The sequence below is a fragment of the Mixophyes fleayi genome, chromosome 10 (assembly GCF_038048845.1).
Source record: "Mixophyes fleayi isolate aMixFle1 chromosome 10, aMixFle1.hap1, whole genome shotgun sequence".
In the NCBI taxonomy this organism is placed as follows: domain Eukaryota; kingdom Metazoa; phylum Chordata; class Amphibia; order Anura; family Limnodynastidae; genus Mixophyes; species Mixophyes fleayi.
The window spans coordinates 50,429,308-50,451,677 of NC_134411.1; the positions used below are offsets into that span (position 1 = coordinate 50,429,308).

Consider the following 22,370-nt stretch of genomic DNA (forward strand, 5'->3'; position numbering starts at 1 on the left):
ATTGGACTATTGGAAAAGCAGCTTGAGAAAATGAAGGAGGAGCTGAAAGCAAGCAATTCAGAAAAGTATGTTGGCCTTGTCGATCAAGTACCTCATTCGCTTCACAATGATCCTCGAGTTAAGATCTTAAACCTTCGATCAAGCACAGTGGCCAAAACGACCTGATCCGAGTTCAAGACCTACATTGAGTCTTTACTTGTAAATAAGCGAGATGTGAACTTTTGCAAGGAGCTATTGCTCAGCAAGTTGGCCGCTGAACTGGGCCGCGGCTTGACGACGTGTCCTCCTTCACTTTCTCAAGCTGCTGCTGCTCGTAAAAAATTAAATTTCCCAAAAAGAAGCAGGGAAGACGCAGGGGGCAGACCAGAACAATTTAACATCTAGGCTGGTTTGAAGGATTTTTCAAAAAAATGTCACTTTGCATGTTTATACTCGTATTGGATGGAGTTATGGGCAAAGGATGGTGGAGGATTACTTTCAAGAGGTAGTTGATATGGAAATGTCACAGTCCCTTTCCTTACTGGGAAGAAAAGCAGGCCATTTGGAAACCCATGTACAAACTTGCTTTGCAATACTTAAGCTGCCCACCCTTCAGTGTGTACTCTGAACGAGTGTTCAGCACAGCAGGGAACTTAGTCAGTGATCGCCGTAGAAGGTCACTTCCCAAAAATGTGGAGAAAATGATGTTTATAAAAATGAACTACATCTTCCACGAGGAAGGCCTTCACCATCCAAGACCTGACTGTTCTCTAATGGCGGATTCAAGCGGCGATGAATTGATAGTCTGTGATGATGACGTACACACTGATGAGGGTGAGGATGAAGCTGAAGATGATGACGATAACATCTTTTTAAAACTTTCTATGTAAGTGTAGGATGCAATCTACCCCCAAAGAGGAAAGGGACTTGTGGCATTTCCATATCACGTACTGTCTTGAAAGGCTGCTGTTTAGGCAATTTATCCTTAAGGGTAGGGTGTCATAGACAGACTGACCCCAAACTGGCTTTGTCCATTTCAATTAATATTGTACAGTCTATAACGGCTGAATTTTTTGTTTTTTTCAACAAGTGGAGGGGGGCCTAGAGAGACAAAAAGCAAACTGCCTTTTTCCATTTCTTTACATATTTAACTATAAGTGTAGGGTGTAATATACATCCAAAGACTATGGCTGCATTGCCAATATGCATAGATGGAGAGGAAGACAATCTGTTTTGTGTGTAGAATAAATGAAGGCCTACCTACCAGGAATTAAACAGTTTTTTTGATGATTTATTAGCTTTACAATTAGATTACTTATCTATGAAACAGGTGGAGCACTAAATTGGGTTATTTTAGGCCCAAAAACATTGATTTTCCAACAAAATAGCAAAACAAAAACAAAACACGCAATGGCGGTTTTGCAAAACCAAAACATGACGGTAATCCAGATCCAAAACCGAATACAAAAGCAAAACATGGGGGTCAGTGACCATCTCTAATATGGAGTGAGCCATGCTTCTCCCCTGTAACACATTACACTTCCCTAACCTCTGTAGCAACACACCACCATCACATTTATCACCTCACTCAGATACAGGCATGGGGGACCCCAAGGCAAACATTTTGCAGTATTATTTCTCACCCAATATCCTGGGCCTCCCTGTATTTTTTGGTTCATTCGAGGTATGGACAGAATCCCTCTCCCTGGACTGTGATATGTTACGTGAGGCTCCCAGCCTCAAGTAAAAGGTAAGGAACCCTTCCATGTTTTCTACATTTGGGGGGGGGGTGGCACTTAAGAGGACTTAGTTATCCTAAAGTCAACATCCCCTTCAAACCAGCTTAAAAGCACAGTAAGTCTAACATCCCAATTGCAAAAGAGCTACGGAATTTGCTGGCGCTATATAATTAAATAATTATACCAGTTGAATTATATGAAAGAATTCATAAATGTATATGAAAATGCTCAGGAGCTTCTGAGATCTTGAGATACTTTAAAGAAAGTGAGCTTGTGGGAAGAATAATATTAGTATGATTGTTATACAGTGAATTTCCACTTGGTAATCTATATGAAGGGCTTTTCTTTTTACCTGCAGTGGTTGACTGTACATCTATTGTTGTTGAGGTGAGCTATTATTAAACCTCTCAAATTCTTTCAAGGTACATATATATTATATCTTAAAGGGAAATTAGTGGCTGTTATATAAGGTAGCTTGCATTTTTGTAAATTCCCATACACTACATATCAATTAGATGCACAGCATTTACTCAGTATAAAAGGGACAAGTGTTGCTTGTTTTTAGTAATCCTCTACTTTGTAACAATAATGCACTTTATACTGTTTATTCACAAATGTTTGTATTATTGATGCACTTAGAATTTTTCATGTTATTGATTATAATCACCTAATACAGTATACTCTTAAAGCTGCAATCTCACATATACTTATTTTTCTTTAAATGACAAGTGCCTTTTTAAGTATGAATTGGATAGTTATCCTCCTACAAATCATTATCTCCTTTTCATATTCTCTGGAGAGGAAGCGAATATGGCTGCCATTCACAGACACTCAGCTGGAGTGCATTTGTCTGTCAGTAAATCAAGCAAGTTCATGTGGAGTCAGAATTTCTGTGTGTGCCATGTTCAAATGTCTGAATTGCTTTCCATAGCTTCCATTTCTGCTGTTTCCATACATTTCATTGTCGTAGGAAGTCTCTGATCATGTGATGACAGGAGAGGATGAGGGAGAGCATTTTACAGTGCATGAACAGACAGTCATTGGAACACTCCTCTGAGATCAATTAGCTACATCATGTTGCTATGTTACTGTGATTGCCAGTGTAGTTACATGACAACATTGTGCAGAATTCTATATAATGAACAGCAGCCTGAAGAAACTAACCAAGGAAAAATGTTTTCTGGCAAGGTTTCTTCTTAGAGCCTACCACAGTGATCTTTGAGCGAGAGAGATAGCATTTTATAATTATATAAATAGATGATGATGAATAATTTTTCTTCATTGGATTTGCTGCTTTAAGAACACTTTAACATTGGGATGTAATATGTTACATTTAATACAGTGAATATTGTTTTACTTGTAGAAGATATTGTTTGATAAGTAAACATTCACTTAAATATCCCAGTGTGTTTTTCTGTAGAACCATTTCTAGGAATAAATCATTACCTTTAGCAATGTTTATGGAGATCTGCTAAAAGTTTATTTGTGGAAATAGTAATAAAAGTCACATTCTTTTATTTTTTTTTTTAGTGATTAACAGGTTAATTTCCAGATCATTGTATCTATTAAGGGTCTAAATTGACCTATAAATCACCAATGTTTAAAAGCTCACCCCCAAAAATTGCCAGAAACAGCAAAATCACTTGATTCCTCATGGTTACGTATACAATAGGTGCCTCTCTGTAAAAACAATTTAGGAAATTTATCTTGGAAATAACCAAATCCCTTTTCACTGGTTTCAGATACTTAAGATTAGGACTGTGCTTTCTTAACCCTGCACCCATTTCATGCCATACGACAGACCAGATAACTAGTGGCCAAATATTACTTTGGAGCTGCAACCTTATCTACACCTGTAGCTATCCTTCTTTAACCAGATACATGATCTGTGCTTTAAGCATTGTCTAAAGCTATGTCTTGTCACCACTGATACAAGCTGAGTGGTGTCAATCCCCTTATGAAGTTCTGTTTGCTTCTGCTTTAAAAAATACTGCCTTATGCAAGATATTTTACTTGAACAAGTGCAGGCACAGTAAAAATCATAACTTACGATGTAACTTGGGACTATATTTTTTTTTTTAACAAACAGATAATGTTCAAATGTGTGATTTATAAAAAGATAGGCATGCACTTTCATTGTAATTTATTAGACTTTATCAAATCTAATTGCTTATTGGTTGTTGCACCCACACACATTGTTGGTAAATAACCTCTTGTGTGGTATGACATGTACAAATGAATCCTGCAGGGATGAAAGGGCAGTAGACCAATGGAACTGTAACCGTGAGCCTTTTGTCCCATGCCATGGACTTGCCTGTGTGCCTTACTTCGCTTATTTTGTTTGCTCTTAATAGGTTTTTGTTTTTTTTCTTTTTTCTTCCAAAAAACGCACAGAATAACTTGCCTCCTCCAGTTACATATGCAACAGTGGATCACTGACAGTTCTAGGCTGAGTAATCAGGCTTGTGGTGTAGCTCAAAGTGAAGAAAGTTTTTATATGGTAACCAGTATTCATTTGTTTTTTCTTAAGAAAAGGAATGCAGAGCTGAGTACTTGCCTTGCTGGGTGATGAGGACTGCTCATTTTATACAAACCACTGTGATAATGTTGTCAAATGTGAGCAACTTATTTATCTGCCTTCAAACTGTTATTTTTTTTGTGATACAGAATTGTAAGTATGAAGTGCATGCTACAAGATGCCTCCCACTGGGAGCCCTCAATTCTGATAGATTTGTTTTCTGTTCTTTGTATAATGGTATTTGTTTCCTCTCCAAATGTGTGGATTGCAATAGAACAAGTGACATTAACACGTCAGTGAGGGAACTATTGTATTTTATAAACCCTCTAATAAACAATGACAGTTTTGTTAAATGCTTTTCTAAACTGAAAAGACGTGATTCTGGCTACATCATAGTAGAAGGCTATCGTTTACTCGAAAGATCAGTGTTTTCACATCCATGCCCCATAGTCCGTTTAGATCAGTACAACTGTGGAACCAAGCCAAGGTCTATGAAAGGGTAGTAGTCGCATATCTCAGTTTCTACTTTTGTGTCCAACCCTTCAATAACACTGCCTACTACTACTACTTGTGTTTTAGAGGCATTTTTAACAAACTGTTATGCTATCAGTGTTGCTTAAAATGAACACCTAATGCTTATGAGTTATTTTTGTAGAATATAAAACTCCCTAAAAGTGAATAAGGTTTTTAATAACCATTGTGTTTCATAGGATTGCTGTTGTTTAAAGTTCAATGTAAATTTAGATCCACACAGATGGAAAAGCAAGAAACCAGAGCAAAACATACAGTATGAAATATAGAAATAAAAGGATAGTAAACAAACTGTTTGAATAATAGAATGCTGGAGTTTCCTAGCAACTGTTGAAGTCAATTTAATCTCTGTTTGACTGTACTAGTGGTACCCAGAAGAGACCAGCTTGTAATAGCAAAGGCTGCAATGAATGCCTGTTGCAGGTTTTTTTTTCCCAGCTTTTGTTCTCATTAAATAACATACTTCTGAGACCTCTTGTGAGAGATGCTTGCATGAAGAGCAGAACAAAGACCTGGGAGGTAAGAGCTGCATCATTAGGCTCCTATCCAAAATTTGGTATGGCTAGTGCACAAGTGCATATGCCTGGGTGTTGCACTTTTTTTTTTTTTTTTTTTTTTTGGAGAAAAGGTCAGCAGCAATTGTAGGCATAGTTCAGATAACCTTTCAAGTGGGTGTTCTGTATGCATTGGCTGTGACTTTATTTCCTCTTCCAAAATATTTTAGTTTTTCGCACAAATCCTTTCAAAAGACACATACAAATCCTGGATAGCATCCACACCAAATGGTTGCTATGATTATACCAGACTTACTAGTCCTGTGACTTCCTGTGTAGTAGCATATTCAGGACAGTGACTGTACTGTACCTATCCGTTAAATGTTATTGAATGAGCATAGCATTTAAGTTGCACTTGCATTCTGTTTTCTATGTTTTATATTTAATGCCATTCTTGACTCTCTTTACTGCTATGATATGTTAAACCATCAGACTTGCAAATGCTAAGAAAGATAGCAGAATTCATAACTGGGCAAGGTTTGCAGATTACATCTTTTTAATTTCAGATCTTGCTTTCATATCACAGAAAAATGTGCTAATCTGAGTAATCATATGGCGTAAATCAGAATCTAGTAATGTGAAAGCATATTTTTATTTCATTACTGTGAAGGAAAAGATGGTATGTGAAGAGCAGTTTGATTAATGAAACACATTTCCCTAGTAGCTATACATAACATGTTTTGATAACATGATTAATTGTAATGAGCTGTAGTGTAACACTGCTTCCTCCATTAACTCACCTAGATGGTCATTGGAAATGCAAAGCTTCATTAGATATTAGTGTGTCCAAAGTGGTGAAGCAGCACTGAACTGTTGTTAAAGGTAGTTTCTGGAATCCACTGCAGAGGTATACAGAGGTATATCTGGGTAACCAAACTGGATTACCTGGCAAATGGAACTGTGATCTTTACTATTGATTTGGCAATTAAGCAGAAATTGAATGCAAAGTTTTTTTTAAAAGAGCAGTCCCCTGAAAGCTACATATTTTTTGTTTTTTGGGTAAGTTTGAGGGAGGAAAGAATAAAGTTCATCTTTCCTTGTTTGCACCATTCAGCATATTCATAGAAGGCCTATGAAGTCCAGTCCCACATACCTTCTATCTCTCCTCTTACTGATTAAATAGTTGTTGTCCCTACACCATCAACTTTTTATTCATGCAAATGAAAATGGGCAGAATCAACACTCTGGTAATCTTGCCTATAGAAAGCAAACACGTCTCTTTTACACTGCTGGACAAAGTAAATATAACCGGAGATACAATGCAAGTTTAAGTAAAACATGATTTTTGTTTTTGAGGGTCAAAAATGATTTATCTTATGGGGAACAAATTATTTTATGAATTAGTGGGCCAAATTCCGTTAATGATTATATGTATGGGATTTTAATTTTATTTTTTATATTATAGTGGCATATGATTTCATTACCAGTGGGGCAATTATGTTTTCTGGTGTGGCAACACGTAATATTTCCAGATGGGGATACCATTTAAAGTGCATATCTGTGACACTACAAGTGGAAGCATGCCAGAGATTGGATTTTGGAATGACAAAATCTCAGGTTAATACATATGGCGCACATAAAATCGCCGGTGACATCTAGCGATTTGCAGCAATTTCAAATCACTGAAAAAATTGCAGCTTTGTACATTTACCCCCTGATCTGCAGGGTGAGCATTAAAAGGAGATCAAATTGGGACCTTTGCACCATTTTTTTTTTTTTAAGTTCTTTAAGTTAAGTTTTTTTAAAGTGATGTGACTTACCAGTTTAATAAAATTGTCATTTGCCAACCTTTAAGAATTTGAAGGAGCAGAAGAATAGTTGCCAACTCTCCCTAATTTCCAGAGACCATCCCAGGGTTTAAAAATTTGTCTCTGGGAATGTCCTTATTTTTCTCCCCTCACACTGCGCCCCCTCTGCGTCTCCACTCACACTGCGCCCCCCCCATGCATCCCGGGGGCCAGGAAGAAGAAAATATAAACATAAAAAAAAACACCAATCTGGCGGTGCTCGGGACCCAGCATCCTCCTCTCTCCTGCCGCTTGTCACTGAATGTCGGGCGTGATAACGTCATGCCCAACATTCAGTGAGGAGGGAGAAGGATGCTGGGTCCTGGGCGCTGCCGGATTGGTAAGTTTGTGGGTTTGTTTGGGGGGTTTTTTTCTCTTCCCCCGCCTGCGGCACCCCTGTGACAGCGCAAACGGCCCTAGCAATAATGCCTTAATACCCCAAAAATAAAATAGCACCTATTAAATAATTAGCCCCTCCCTACACTCCTCCATTAAATTAATAGCCTATCTCACCCCCACATTATATTAAGACACCCACCCATTTCCCTCACACTACATTATAGTAACTTAGCCCCCCCTTCCCTCACACATTACAGTAACATAGCAGCACCTCCTTTTTTCACACATTATAGTAACAATGCAGCTCCCCTTCCCTCACACAGTATAATAGCATAGCAGCCACCTTCCTCCACTCAGTTTGGAAATATAGAAGCTTCCCCCTGACCTAACCAAAGCCCACCTGGCTGGCCCCCTGGTAGGGGTGGGCCTGACAGAGCGGGGCCTGCGCTGCTGGGAGGTAAAAAAAAAATAAAAAAAATTAGCTGCTTAAGTATATAGATGACAGCCTCAATTGTCATCGGCCTACTGGGAAAATTCTGGTTAAGGCCTATGATCAATTCACCCCTGAGTATATGTGCGTGTGAATAGACCTGTGGAGAAAGAACAACTAGTAACTAGTTTGCTAAAAAAAAAAATCTTATTTATGTGTCTAATACAGGGGAATGTTTTTGGCTTATTGCAAACAATGTAGGAAAAATATGCGTGCATGTCATCAAGCTTGAAGAAAATGGTTTTGTACACAACAAATAACAATTTTTTAAGTGTGTAGTTTTGCTTTGTGGGAGGCACCTAAGAAGCCTGCAAATTTAGTTGAGTTGGAAAAAATGATTATTGTATAGCAATGTTTAGAAATGATCTGTTGTCTTTTTTTCGTACAGATGCTCATTAGTTGGGTAGTGGTAGACCAATCTTTCATGATCTTGAAGTCATTTAATATCAAACAAAGTCTTTCTTTTTAATAGCAATAACATTTCAGATGGGTTAATAGGGGTGTCTGCTGTATCACAAGTGTGTAAGACACACATTGTGGAAAATCTTCAAATGCAGATTAAAAGAAACCTCAGCTTAGGCTGGGTAGACACTACAGAAAATTTATTTCGATGTGACATCTTTAACGATTTTACCAAGGAAAGGAAAATAAAGTCCCAATCAGTATGCCGATTTCATGTGTACACACTACACATTTTACACGAGTTACCTGTAGATGTGTACTTTTCATTTGTCATTAATATCTGCTTGAAAGATTGTGACGCTGCATACTCCATACAGATCTATGAACCTTTTTAGTTTAGTTTAAAAAGCATATGAAACGATATGATGAGCTGTAAAACGATAATTGTTCATCATTGCAGCGTATACACTCTATCGGGCGGAACGGTCATTTATCATTTGATTTGCCCGATAATTGGCTGAAAACTCTGTAGTGTACCCAGCCTTACTATATAACACAAAAACACCACAAATCTAGTGATGTTCACAATACTGAAAATACAATTACAATGACTTTTGAGTAAGACTTTGTAGAATCTGTAGACAAGATGAGTACAAATTGAGCCTGTTTTGTTTATTAGAATTTGTACCTAAAGTGAATAGATGTATTGTGTAAAAGGCAAGAGTACAAGCATCCATACATTTTAAACAACCAAAAAGTCTTTTCTAATACTGCCAGACACATTTTTTTTCTTTCCATCACTAAATAAACATGGCATTTATTTTCTTTAATTTTGTTTTTACTGGCTGATTGAGCCAACCTTTTACATTTAACTTGTTTCTCCTGGACAATGACGAGCATGGTGTGATTAAAGGGTATTTGACATTTAAAAATGTTTTGGAACAAGAAGAGTGCCAACTTCTAGTTTATTTTAGATTTTTTTTCCCGAAAGTTGCAGTTTAAGCCAAATGAATGAATACAAAGGATATCCAAATATTTGTAGAAATACTTCAGTTAGGACTTCGGTTATGGACTGCATTTACCATACTGATTGGTTGTTGTTAGTGAATTCAGCAGAAAATGTCTCACAAAATTGCAGCTTAAGACACCACTACATGTATTTTTTTATTTTATTGGTAAATGATAGAAAAAAAATCCAATGAGTAGAGATATTTATAGATTGATATTTTTAACTTTAGTGAGAACTTTAAAGTGCTGCAGCCATTTTAACTCACTGTGTAACATTTGCATTTATGAAAAGGGTAAGTTGCCTGTAAGTCAGGATAAAGCAGAACACTTAATGGCAAAATAAGACAAGGTTGCACTTTGGATCCATTTCAATAGGTTATACCAAGCATGGTGTATACACATTTGTATCCATTGGCCAAAGGCTAATTTAAACGGGTTTGTTTCTGTTCTAGTCATTTGTTGGACAACACATAGTCAGTACATAACATAAATCAATGTTAGTGTTTTTATGGTTAAACTTTTTTCCATGGCTTTGTGAACCCACCTGGCAAGTTTTCATCCATTTTTCTGTTGATGGGAAGGTGGTGGCACCTCCTGATGTGCCTCTGTATGTGACCAAGTCTGATCTTTTCAGACTTCACAAGCTTGCCCCCAATATTTCCATGCAGGCTCTTGTCCAATAACCATTGATTGTTACATATAACTCTTGTTCGATTCAGATGTGGCTAAATTTCTTGGGGGGGCCGGGTTGCAAAAAATGAATTGAACATTTGCATATGTACAGAGGCACATACCTCTGAGGTCAGGAAAGATTGTTTACCAAATACATCAAGGATGTAATCACAAGGTGCCACCACATCCATAGAGAATGTCACAATCTCCTTCCACATTCAAATAAAATATTTTTATTTTTTATTTTTTTAGGACTAGAGAATTATTATTTTTTTCGACTGTGGTAATATCCAGGCAATTCACAATAAACCAATTTGTAATCAAATTGCAAATTGAACACTTTTTTGAGAGAATGAAGAAGTGCTTGCTCATGGCTCATTTCTGAAGAACAAAATGAAAACTTGCACTTCCTCTATGGGGAGGTAGTCATAAGAGTTCTGAAAGTAACACTGGCATCAACTACACTACACTTTCTTCAAGTTCATCTGAGCCATTGAATAATACTGGTTTTCCCTTGGGCAATTCTGTCCCGCAGTGTGAAAGCATGCCATGCACAGACTGACTCCTCTTTGTCCATATAACACTCAGTCGCTTGGCATAGCTATAACATGTGGTCGTTGCCATTTCCCCCATGTCTACAGAACAGCTACGCTTGGTTTTGGGAACACCGAAACTAGTGCCATCTTCAGGACTTGATCCCCAATGTGGTCCCTCAGGTTCAGAAGCCTTGATGATTTTGTCATCCTTTTCTGACACTTCTCTATGTCTGGCCTTTCTACGTTGGGGTTTAACTCCATGTACAACCCTCCCGGTATCCTCTTTATAAGTGCCCTGGGAACAACTTGCTTTGGCACACTCCTTGTTTAGTCTGCATTGTAGAAGCATGCCGTTGGACATAAACTGGCTTCCATTGGTTTGTGAGTAAACGTCGGTAACTTTTGGAATGTCAGAGCGGGCACTACTGCATACCTTGTATTTGACCATCATAATCACAGTAAATACCAACAATGTGACCACAATAACTCCTCCAATGATGATGGTTAATGTGCCCCCCAGAAAATGTGCATGCAGTGAACGGCAGTCTGGGTATGCCTCTCCTGTGGAAAACTGAACACACCCTAAGGACTTGGTAGCAGCCAGTGAGGTTGCAACATCATCAAAAATGGCCAAGATGCAAAGGTCATAATCTACACCTGACACCAGGTGCTTCAAGGCAAAGTGCTTGGTTGTCGATGGCAGAATCCTGTAGAAAGAGAGAATACTTTTAGTACATTTAGCTAAAAGTGGACTTAAACCTACAGCAATTTTCCAAAATGGCTTTGAACAAATTCTACTGCATTACTTTTCCTTTGATGTTGGAACAGATGCTTGTTCTAAAAGGACCGGTAAATCAAAGTTTAAAATATAAGCTTGTTAATATAAAAACAGTTAATACCATTAATAAATATAGAAGTGTCAAGACCATGTCAGAACTGGCGAAATGAGAGAAAAGTTGTGTTTGTGTTCATTATCCATTGGAGGATAGTTTAACGGACTTCCCTTGCCTCTTTTTATCAGCAGATGTCCAACAACCGAATAATGGCTCATACAGAAATGTAAATAGTTCTGTATCATCATATCTCACATATTGCTTAGTTATTAATTTATTTCATTTAAGTCAACTGGCACTGTAAGCTTGGCTGTCCTTTTTAAATAATATATGTTGCTTAGTAGATTTTGTTTTCTGCACAAGTACAACCCACACCCTAATAAAAAGTATATTCTCGTAACAATATGAAAAAGTTGAGTGAGTTAAAAGAAAACAAAAAACTGTTGACCTTAAGAGCCGAGACGTATCATGGCATCTACAGTTTTTGACCTGATAGAAGTCTGTATTCTATAACATGCATTTATCATATTCATAAACAAGAATCCTTGGAGTTTTAATATGCTGTGTTTATTTTGTGTATTTGTTCCACTTTCAGCACAATGCACTGCTTCCATTTACACATTGTCATTTTTGCAAAATAATTGAAAGCCATTGGCTTACTACTAAAAGGTATTCCCAGTCAGTACTATGTATAAAAATCATACTGAAAGCATTAGATCAAGTTTAATTTGATGAGCATGCCTGCCAAGTAATCAGTGGCACCAAGAACATTAATCATACTGTAAAGCAAACCTTAAGAGATTTAATATCCGTTGGGGCCTTATCGCTCTTTACAACTGACAGAAATTACTTCACAGCACTGTTGGATTGTATATATTTTTGCTCACAATCCATACTAGGTGTAATCACAGCATTTCATCAGCATGCATACAGAAATCTGTGGGGCTCCATTCTGTAATCTTTAGGGAACTGTCGGTTAGTGGAATATGTCTCCAATATCCCCTTGGGACTGTTGTGCTGATATTTATACCTGCAGACAGTCTACAGAAGCCATGTTGAAATAAAGTGCAATTGTCTTAGTAATTGGGTTCAGTTGTCCAAAAGTGTGACAGCAAAATCAAACTGAAAAATGGGACTGTTAAGAAATCTGAGATGCGAAATATATATATCTCTATACAGCATCTGTATGGAGACGGATTCTAAAACAATTGTATACTTTTCTATGAATACTCCTCCTCTTAGGCTCTTTTAATAAGGAGAGCTGTAATTGTTCTAGATGGGGAAACATTTTTGCTGTAATGCCATTGGTTATCTTTATGGACGCAGACTCAATCTACACGCTTCAACATATTTGCTGCCTTAAAGGTTTGAGAGCTTTTTTTATTCTCATAGAGTTCATAGATGCTGTATGCAGATAGGTCATCTTCACATTGACTTGCTCATCTACATTAGCGTTTATTATAGCCCAGTGAAAAAACAAATTGAAATGGTCTTCCACAGCAATTTGATTTTCAGACTCTGATGTTGGTGAATTGGGCTTCATACTCAAGAATTATTAAAATATTTTATGTAGACTCTCTTTACACACCTCAGCATATTTATGTGCCCTTCATCACTAATCTATAGAGAAAATAATTATCCGAAATATACAGGTGTTTCTAATAGAGCTTGGGGTGTAAATCTTTATTTTCTGGTCCAGTTTGGAAATGTCACCTCACAGATGATGTCAAATAAAAGAACACACTATACCCCTTTCTAAAACTGTTCAATTGAATCAATCAAGACCTCTCATTCTGTTACTAATCCTTCTGTCTATTTATGTCCTCTATTTGGCTTGCATTATAAATATCATGTACTGCATGAGTATCCACACGGAATAATTTGTCCTGAGTATGATGGCTCTAACTAGGAAAATATTAAACCTACTGTTGCATTGACAATTTATCCGGCTGTGTAATCTTGTTTAAGGTGTGGGGTGATGGTACTGTATACTTTAATAAAGTCACAAATATGGTAACGGTAGATAGGATAATGTTGACATTGTTCAGGACCAGTAGAATCGCACACAGAATCAATAAGATACCGCATCTAGCATACATCTCGCCATAACTGCCAAGTCAGTAAATTTACTGACAAGTAAAAAAGGAAATGCCAAATTTGTGCCTGTCAGAGAATAGATATTAAAACAAATGACAACCTATTGCTATAGTAATACTAGATTTCACCACATCAGTTGTTTTAGGTGTGAATAGTTATGAGCCCCCATTTATTGGTGCCTGCTCCCCTCTTTCTTGATACTTTTTTAATTTTTTGATTAATTTTAGAATTTCATACATGCCAGTACAATGTTGGTGTAGTTACATTTGTTTCAGTGGATAATCTTGATAAAGTTTACTGTAAATGAAGCCCAGTGGTGGTTTATTGATTTATTGCTTGTCCTGTTTATATGTATGGTATTTGTAAGTGTTTGTATTTGATGTGTACTATTGTATTACAAGGTAAGTCTGTGTAACAGAATAAAATAGCAGTGCTGCATTTCTCCAATACACCTATCTATAGCAATGGATGAATGGGGATACAATAGCATGTAAATAACAAAGGCATGGTAATGCAGCTTGTTCTGTAGTCAATGTCCTATTTATAATAATTAGTAAGCTACAAAATGATCTGGAATTTTTTGTATGGAAGAAGCAGCATTTCTAGTTACAGTCCTGTTTGCGAAAATCGCCAATTGCAACGTTTTCCTATCAGTGTCGTCTTTCACCTAAAAAGCTTGATTTTCTGGAATATATAAGCCTTAGAACCCTTAAACACTTTACAGCCATTTGGCGTTTTTCTTTTAACATGGGGCTAAATTTAACCTATTAAACACACATGTCAATATTTCAATATCTGCAGCAACCTGTTTTGTGAGATCTAAAGGTCATGGATTTGATGGGTTTGTCAAAAATGTGCCTTTTGCACTTAGAAATAAGGTTGCTTGGCTATCTGTTTAATGTAATGTTCTTATGGTTATTTGTGATCATGTTAGACTGTAAAATATGTGGTTATTACAGAATGTTTGCTTTAGTGGGAGCAGTAGAAAATGAGCTTTACGTGCTGCGCTTTCACTGTCCCACACAGTCCAATGAAAAATATGATTGTTAATACATTCTGAAAAGTTACTTAACATGTTGATGGTAATTATTGTGGAAAAATAACAAAACAAGGTAAGACTGGAATGTAGTCCACTTTCATTAATAATGGTATGTAGCCGTTAATACCGGTGAAAAATAGTGCATTAATAAGCAAAAAACACGTTGTCTTTGCTAATCTTTTTAGTATGTCCATGCACACGATGGCTATAATGTGTTTTTAAGTGTGTAACACAAGCTGTGAATTACTTTTGAACTCCATACAAAGTTATATACTTTACATTGAGTAAGGTTGCACTATTTATATTAGTACATTTATTATGGGTTGATCTTACCTGTAGACCAATGTCTCATCAACTGTGCAGTTGTACTGGATCTGGTACATCCACACTACATAAGCTGATCTGTTCATGTACCACCGAATCAATGCAGAAGATGATGTGACATCAGATACTACAACAGCAGTTTCTGGTGTCTTTCTTTCCTCTGTCACATTAGCAGATGTCTTGGATGAAGTGGTAATGTCAGAAGATCCAGGATCCTGCCTCAGTACACTAACTGTCCCATTGTTTCGATGAGGCAGAGGGATCATTTTTAGGTCTACTTGGGCTGTTGATTCACCGGCAGCATTGATTGCTATACAAGTATATGCTCCATCATCCCTGATTGTTGTAACCAATATATCCAATGTTCCGTTTCTGTAGGAAGCAGTCCTGGATGAGTTTGGCATTATCTTATCATCTGGGGATACCCAATGAATAACAGGCTCTGGGTCCCCAATTGCCCTGCACTTCAAAGTTGCTCTTTGCCCTTCTAGCACCCAAAGCTGATGTGTATGACGAGTGATTAATGGAGGCTCACAGATGAACTCCTCTTCTGGTATAGACCAGAAATAACGTCTAGCTAGCTGTGAAGGTGAAGCACATGTTTCCATGTCATCTTCTCTCACCAGTCTACGTAACCATAAGAGCTCACAGTTGCAATGAAATGGGTTCCCGCCAAAATTGAGCACGATTGTGGATGTATAAGGGGTAGGGCTAACCACTCCAGTCTGTGAACGGACAAAAAGAGGGTCTGGAGGTAGTGTATGCAACCTGTTAGATGTCATGTCAAGTCTGGAGAGTTTGTATAGTTCAGAGAATGTGCCTTCCATTACATAGTCTATGAGATTGTGGTCAAGATTGAGAGTATGTAGACTAACCATGTTCTGAATAGCTTCCCATGGAACACTAATCAAGTTGTTATAAGACAAATCGAGGTCCTCTAAAGTAAGAAGGAAATCATCAAAAGTGGCTACTGGGATTGTCACAAGCTGGTTATTGTTGATGATGAGATGCTGAAGGTTGAGCATACCTCTCAAAGCTTCCTCGTGAATGGCAGTTAGCCGGTTACCATCCAAGTGTAAAGACCTCAGACTCTCAAGATCACCAAAGGCAAAAGGTCGAATGTTATCAATAGTGTTTCTTGACAATGTAAGGTCCACCAATCCTGTCATGTTAAGGAAATCTTCCTGGTCCACCACTCGGATGAAGTTGTCAGCCAATCGTAGCTCCACAGTCCTGCGATCTATGTTAGGTGGCACATAAAGGAGCCCCTTATTGGCACAGAGTGTGCTGAGTGACTCTGAGAGGTTTTGACAAGTACAATGGAAGGGACAACTACGGACCATGGTCACAAGGCTTCCTACCAGCAGAACACCCCTGACCAAGCTTTCCATGGTAGACAAAGTATTTACCCCTGTAAAAAGAATCGGGATAGATTTTTAAATATTTTGTAGTACTTTCAAAACATTATTGTCAAAGTCAATAATTTACTGTATTTAGTTCCAACACTTCCATAAATACATGTAAATTTATTTGTGCTGTTCCCATCTAAATTATTTTTTCTGTGAGCACAAACAGTACAGGCATTTACTCAGGACTTCTTTAAAAAAAACAATAAATACAAAAAGTAATTTGTTTCCTCCATGGGTTTAACTTGTGAATACAAAATATATTTGTAAGTTTGTAAACCTTCACATATTCATTCGGGAATAACATAATATCCTTTCAAATAGGAATGTCTTATTTTAGTAAATAACCTACAAAATGACCTGCCTTTGTACTATTTATCTGATTCACTTTACATATACACCAAATTGCAACTTTTTTTTTTGAAAAAAAAATACTTTACAAATCATGCTAAACATCCTCTAAAAATACACTTAGATTTTGAGTACGGCCGGTAGTGTGGTTTTGTACCCAATTCACTTCACTTAAAAAAAAAAAAAAAAAAAAAAAAAAAAGGTACAGCCCATTTGAAAGATGTGTCTTAGTTACAATGTTCAGCCAGTTTATTATAGTTCTAAAGAGGCCTGACTGGTCACTTTTAAAGCCTTGTTCCTTTTAAAAAGCAAAACTATCAATGCAATAAATGGATATCCGCTTTCAATTTGAATGCTGCAATTTTACTGTTCATTTGTAGTCAAATGATTTGTATAACTACTCTTCTGCTGAAAATGTTGTCATCGACTAGGGTGCAGCTACAGTATGAAATAAGCATAGAGAGAGAACTTAAGTGTAACATAATAGAATACCTTATTTAATGTTTTTACTTATTTTGAATTGAATATGGTATTAACGATAATAAACACAACTTTAGAATATTTTACATTCCATCATAAAATTATCTTTTTGTTCATGAAAACCCACTTGAGAATGCCATTAAAGGCAATGTTAATAGAATCCATTATTTTGCTCACACCTCACATACTGCATGAGGATAGATTATAAATGTTTAACCACCATCACTGCTATTTCTGTTACTGCTAGCATCACAATATGCTGGAATAATGGTCCTCCTTTGCTTGAGCCCTCTTGAATAGTATTGAATTTCCATCCTGCATCTTTCTATTACAGGATCAATTTTCAGACAGCTCCTTTATTTCTGTGCCTCATCAAGCTGTTTTCTGCCTCTAGACTATAACCTAAAGGCATACATTTGAATCAAGGTGAAGGTCAAGCTCTCTGTACCACATTCTCAACCAAAGTGCCATAACAATTGTTGTAACCCATATTTAAAAAGGTTCTGTGAACTAGCATGTTGTGTAAATAATGCTTTTCTTGTACACTTGATTTTCTTCAAGTACAGAACCTTCACTTGAATACAATTTCCCTTTTCTTTTCTTTTTTTTTTTTTTTTTTTTGAAGTCCACAAACATTTTATTTTAGTCCTCCTCAACTGTACCTCCATCATTTTAATGTTGCTAAAGCTTCTGAAGCCACTGAACAATATTGTTCACTCTGTATGGGAGGCCTCTAAAATGTCTCCATAAGACATACTTGCGAACTCTCCCGGAATGTCCGGAAGACTCACGAAATTTGGGTAGGTCTCCCGGGAGAGCAGGCAAGTATCCCACATACTGCAACCTGCTTGTCAAAATGATGTGATTGGCGGTGAATTGCGACATTTTGGCCCCACCCCCTGCGTCAAAAACAGCATTTTGTCACGCCCTCCAGCCACGATCCCTGCCTTGGGATCTCGCGTAATTAACTTTTCAAAGGTTGGTAAGTATGCCATAAGATGTACCAAAAATTTTAAGAGTGGGATGTTACACATGCAGCACAACAATTGGGGTATTATTTCTCATGACTTGTTAACTTTCATTTATCTGTCAAAAGCAACTACATTTATATAACCTCATCTGTTTCTTTAAAATGCTAGTCAGTGTAATAGGAGTCAGGTAGGAACTGAATTAAGGGAAGTTGAATTACGAGTTTCTTGACGGAGCAAATCTACCAGTTAAAGTGTTCAACCCCCTTAAGATTAAATAATAATTAAAAATATGCACCCATTTGGAAACGTGCACCCACAAGCTGTGCTTTTTACTTGTCTTGTTTGTTCTTATTTCTCTTTCCGCTTCTGCCTTTTTTTTGTTTTGTTTTGTATTCTTTTTTTATTTTCGACATTATTCTTGTTTCCAGTTGACTGTTATCGGTGTTGCTCTTCATCTGAGTATCTGTATAAAATCACAGGCGGGAGGGAAATCTTTGGTGGGAGCTTAGTGTCAGGGTTAATATCGGTCTGTCCCTGGATCTATCTCTAACCTTTAACATCGTGTCAGTGCAACACAAATACACCGTGGGCTGCAGTTATGCTGCTGCTGAATACATGTAGCCGAGGTGTGTGTTCCTAATCAATCAATATGAACAGACTGTATATTGATTGTCAATTTTGGGTGCCTAAGTAATGCAGGTCACTGTTTTTTAAATGTGTCCTCGTGTGTCTATACATAACCTTATTGATGAGTTTATGTTGAGTTCTTGATATGCCCATCTTTTATAAGAATTAATTTGCTCTTTGTGCAGCAGGGCCACACAGAAGTGTACATGAAAATATTTTATTTTGATTTTATTTTGCTGGTTCAGTAAAGTTGTGAAAGTCACAAATGTTGGTGAATCTTAACACTTTATATTATAATACTTGTGTGTTCAGGGATATTAGTTTCTGCTTGATGTTGCTTTATGTAAATTTGCCATGCAGACAGTAATAAGCCTAATCCTTTTTCTAACTACTTGTATTAGGTTAGTATGCATTAAAAGGCACATTCTTTAATTGTTAGATCAACAAGACACAACAACACTTATTTAATGTTCAGGGATTATTTTTTTTTAATATCTACATTTTGTTGCATTCTGGTGTCTGCACCAGATGCCATGGTGTGCCTAATTATAGGTCCACACTAGCTTGTAGGGCATGGTGTTCATTATGCATGGTTAGCTATGTATGGGGTTTTTTTGTATTTTCTTGAAAATCCCTTATGACTTTAAAATTCCGCTCCAGAGTAAACAATTGTATTTTTTGTTGCTTTGCAAGTAACAAGAAGGCTTTTGATGAAACCTGATGTCCATGACTACACCCTACACTCAAAACTGAAAATGGAGGGGAGATTGGTAATTTAAACAAAAATCGTACGTAGGGGTCTATTTGTCATTGATGGCCAGTGAACAGTGGTAACCAACATTTTGTATCGCTGCTTATCTCAATGATAGATTGTTGTACCGGAACAATTTACCATACCTGGGTTGTCCTGCGAGCGCGAGGTAAAAAAAACAAAAAAAAAAAACCCTCCTTGGTGGTAGCGATTTTTGTCTTTCATCGGCAGCCCAACACTGCATTGAGGCTAAAATGACCATCCATTTCTTTATCTATTGTACTAGTGGCTAAACATCAGTGTTTGCACATAGTGGTGTGACTGACATAAGGAAGGGAGGAGTATACAGCCTGCTGGGGAAAATCCACTCCGGCGGTACCGGACAATATGAAAACGGATAAGTAACTACATCATGCGATGGCAGTTGGTTTTAAGGCCAAATGACGAAAAGTTAACCTATTTTCCACCATCCTCAACAAGCATAGAATAGCTTATGACAAAGTTAACACTTGAACGTATTGCTGAGAGTGTCATTCCCGGGTGACCTTTTTTCCTGAGTTTTGGCTTACGTAAACCCCTTAGTGTGTTGTAGCAATCCACTCAATCCAGCAGGCCCTCCAACTACTTCTACCAGTAGCTTGTTCATGGACGGAACACTGGGGAAAAAAAGCTGCTTTGGCAGGAGTGAGAATAGTTTCCCCAGACCATAGCTGGCATCGGGAGATGGTCCTTATGATTTAAATTGATTTTACATTTTTTTTCCGTTTTGGGTGGCATTACTTTAAGTGTGGAAAGCCAGAACTTAAAGCTGCTTTTTGATTCCTGAAAATGTGGTTACAGCTTGTTTTTTTTACACACTCTTATGCACACTATAAATACAGACCCTGTTAATACTGCAGAGAGACACAACATCATTATATAGTGTAAGCTACCACTCTCCCATTCTGTCGTCCTCCACACCTGCATACCTTGTTGCTTAGCAAATGGTTGCTAGGCATTTCTTCTGAAGATAGGATTTATGCTGTACATATTAGGGTTAAGATGGACACCAAGCAGGGAAATTATATAAGCAAGGCCTTGCAGATCTTCCTCACTTCACAAATTGTGCAGCCACATTGTAATGTAAATTATTGTGGCACTGAAGGGATCTAATAGTAGTGAATCCCTTTGAGATGACAGAAGATGAGTGGTCTGCAGCTTTCTAAGGGGAAGCTCCTATGTGAATGTATTAAAGGACACTGTACAGCTTCTCAGACAGAGAGTCACAAAGCGTTTTACAGGCTCTGATGCTCTGCTGTCTTCTGATGGTTGTATAGCAGATTTCTGCAGGCCGTTACCGATGGAATGTCACAACATATATTGCAGTATTGAGTCGATGAAAAAATATTTGTTTCAATGCTCACCTCATCCCATGTGATTTTCAAATTTCCCTACATATTTAGTTTTAGTGTAGCACCTCCTACCGATAATTTGCAGTAGGACTCCATGCTGTTCTTTATGGAAGACTTTGGTCTTGTAAGATAAAGCTACACTCACTAAATATAATTGGGCCACAACAAATAGGAAGGCTTTAATAATCACTGCACTTAAAAAAAATCAAAAAAAAAATCACATTTGATATGTACTATAATCCTTTTTAAAATCCTTATCAAGTAATACTGTTGAATTCAACCGAAAATTGAAATTGCATATATTCTAATATAAAACCTTTTTGTCATGTTCATTAACTATACTGTGTAAATTATTTTTTTGTGGAAATTTTGAACCACAAAAGTAAGTGTACATGTGTGTATCATAATCTTTGTATATAACTTTATTTGCACTGTTGGTTACACTTCCCAGCATGACGTGAGCATTCTTATTGTACAGATTGAAACAAGCTCACTGACATTTACCCCAGATAGTGGTGGTTTTTGCATATTTTTATTTGTTTTCTTTTAGATGATATTGCTGCAGTAGTTGCACAGAAAGTGTCATACACTGCTATAAACAATAGAAGTGAAATATGTTGGAAGTGTATGTTGGCATCTACTCTTTCCACATTTTCTCTATACAGCTACTTGTCTCTTAAATTAAGGAAATCTGCATTTGCGTTACAGGATACATTGTATTTTGAATTGTCCAAACAGATAGCACAAGCAATGTTCTCTATGGTGACTAATTCAATGCATCGAACTCTATTTTTGAAATCCTATGTGACTATCAAACATGTGACATGTCATTCTACACTGAAATCTTACTCTGTCCCCCGGAGGTTTTTTTTTTCAAGACCGTGTCTATTTTCTCACAATGTCTGTCTTGTCTAAACATCAATCCCATATTTCTACATATACCTATTGCAGCATTTGATGTTTCTTTTCTAGGTGTTTCTTTCACCATGTACTGAAATCCCCACCCCTTTTTATTCCCTGCAATGTGTATCCTTATCAAAGTTCAGAAGATGGCCTTTCTCACGTCTAGGTCAGGCACCAGGACCAGTGTGTGCCTGTAGGAGCCTTAAACCAGTTTCTAATCATCTTCTAGCCACATAGTTTCAGTCACTTTACTAACTTGTAGCTAATAACTAGCACTATATACACACACACACACTCTCACACGCACACACACTCTCACACGCACACACACTCTCACACGCACACACACTCTCACACGCACACACACTCTCACACGCACACACACTCTCACACGCACACACACTCTCACACGCACACACACACACTCTATTTAAAATCCATCTTGAAACTATTAGGTATACAATGGTGCATCCTCTATTATCTAATACAGATATTTAAGCACACAGATAATATAGGTAAGATACTTACTATATCCAATAAGAAATATAACCATATCGTCTTAACGTATGTTAAATATAATTGGGCTGTGTTTGCAGAAACATAAACTGCATGTTCATTACAATAAATGGCATGATTTTCCTG

At 37.3% G+C, this 22,370-nt stretch overlaps 2 protein-coding genes across 5 annotated transcripts in view; one reads left to right on the top strand and one right to left on the bottom strand.

Moving 5' to 3' along the window:
* The window catches only part of PC (pyruvate carboxylase), a 341,750-nt gene that overhangs the window by 289,003 nt on the left and 30,377 nt on the right, over positions 1–22,370 (top strand). The window lies entirely within an intron of this gene.
* LRFN4 (leucine rich repeat and fibronectin type III domain containing 4) overlaps positions 8,768–22,370 on the bottom strand; it is a 14,886-nt gene continuing 1,283 nt past the window's right edge. The window contains exons 1-3 of one of the 2 annotated variants that reach the window (XM_075188738.1): positions 22,257–22,370; positions 14,858–16,259; positions 8,768–11,262 (exon numbers count right to left, since the gene is read on the bottom strand). The exon at positions 22,257–22,370 is cut by the window's right edge and continues 1,283 nt beyond it. In XM_075188738.1, the coding sequence (XP_075044839.1) occupies positions 10,479–11,262; positions 14,858–16,259; positions 22,257–22,281 (2,211 nt within the window). In that variant the 5' untranslated portion in view covers positions 22,282–22,370 and the 3' untranslated portion in view covers positions 8,768–10,478. The remainder of the gene's footprint in view (positions 11,263–14,857; positions 16,260–22,256) is intronic. The other variant, XM_075188739.1, reaches the window with a different exon arrangement.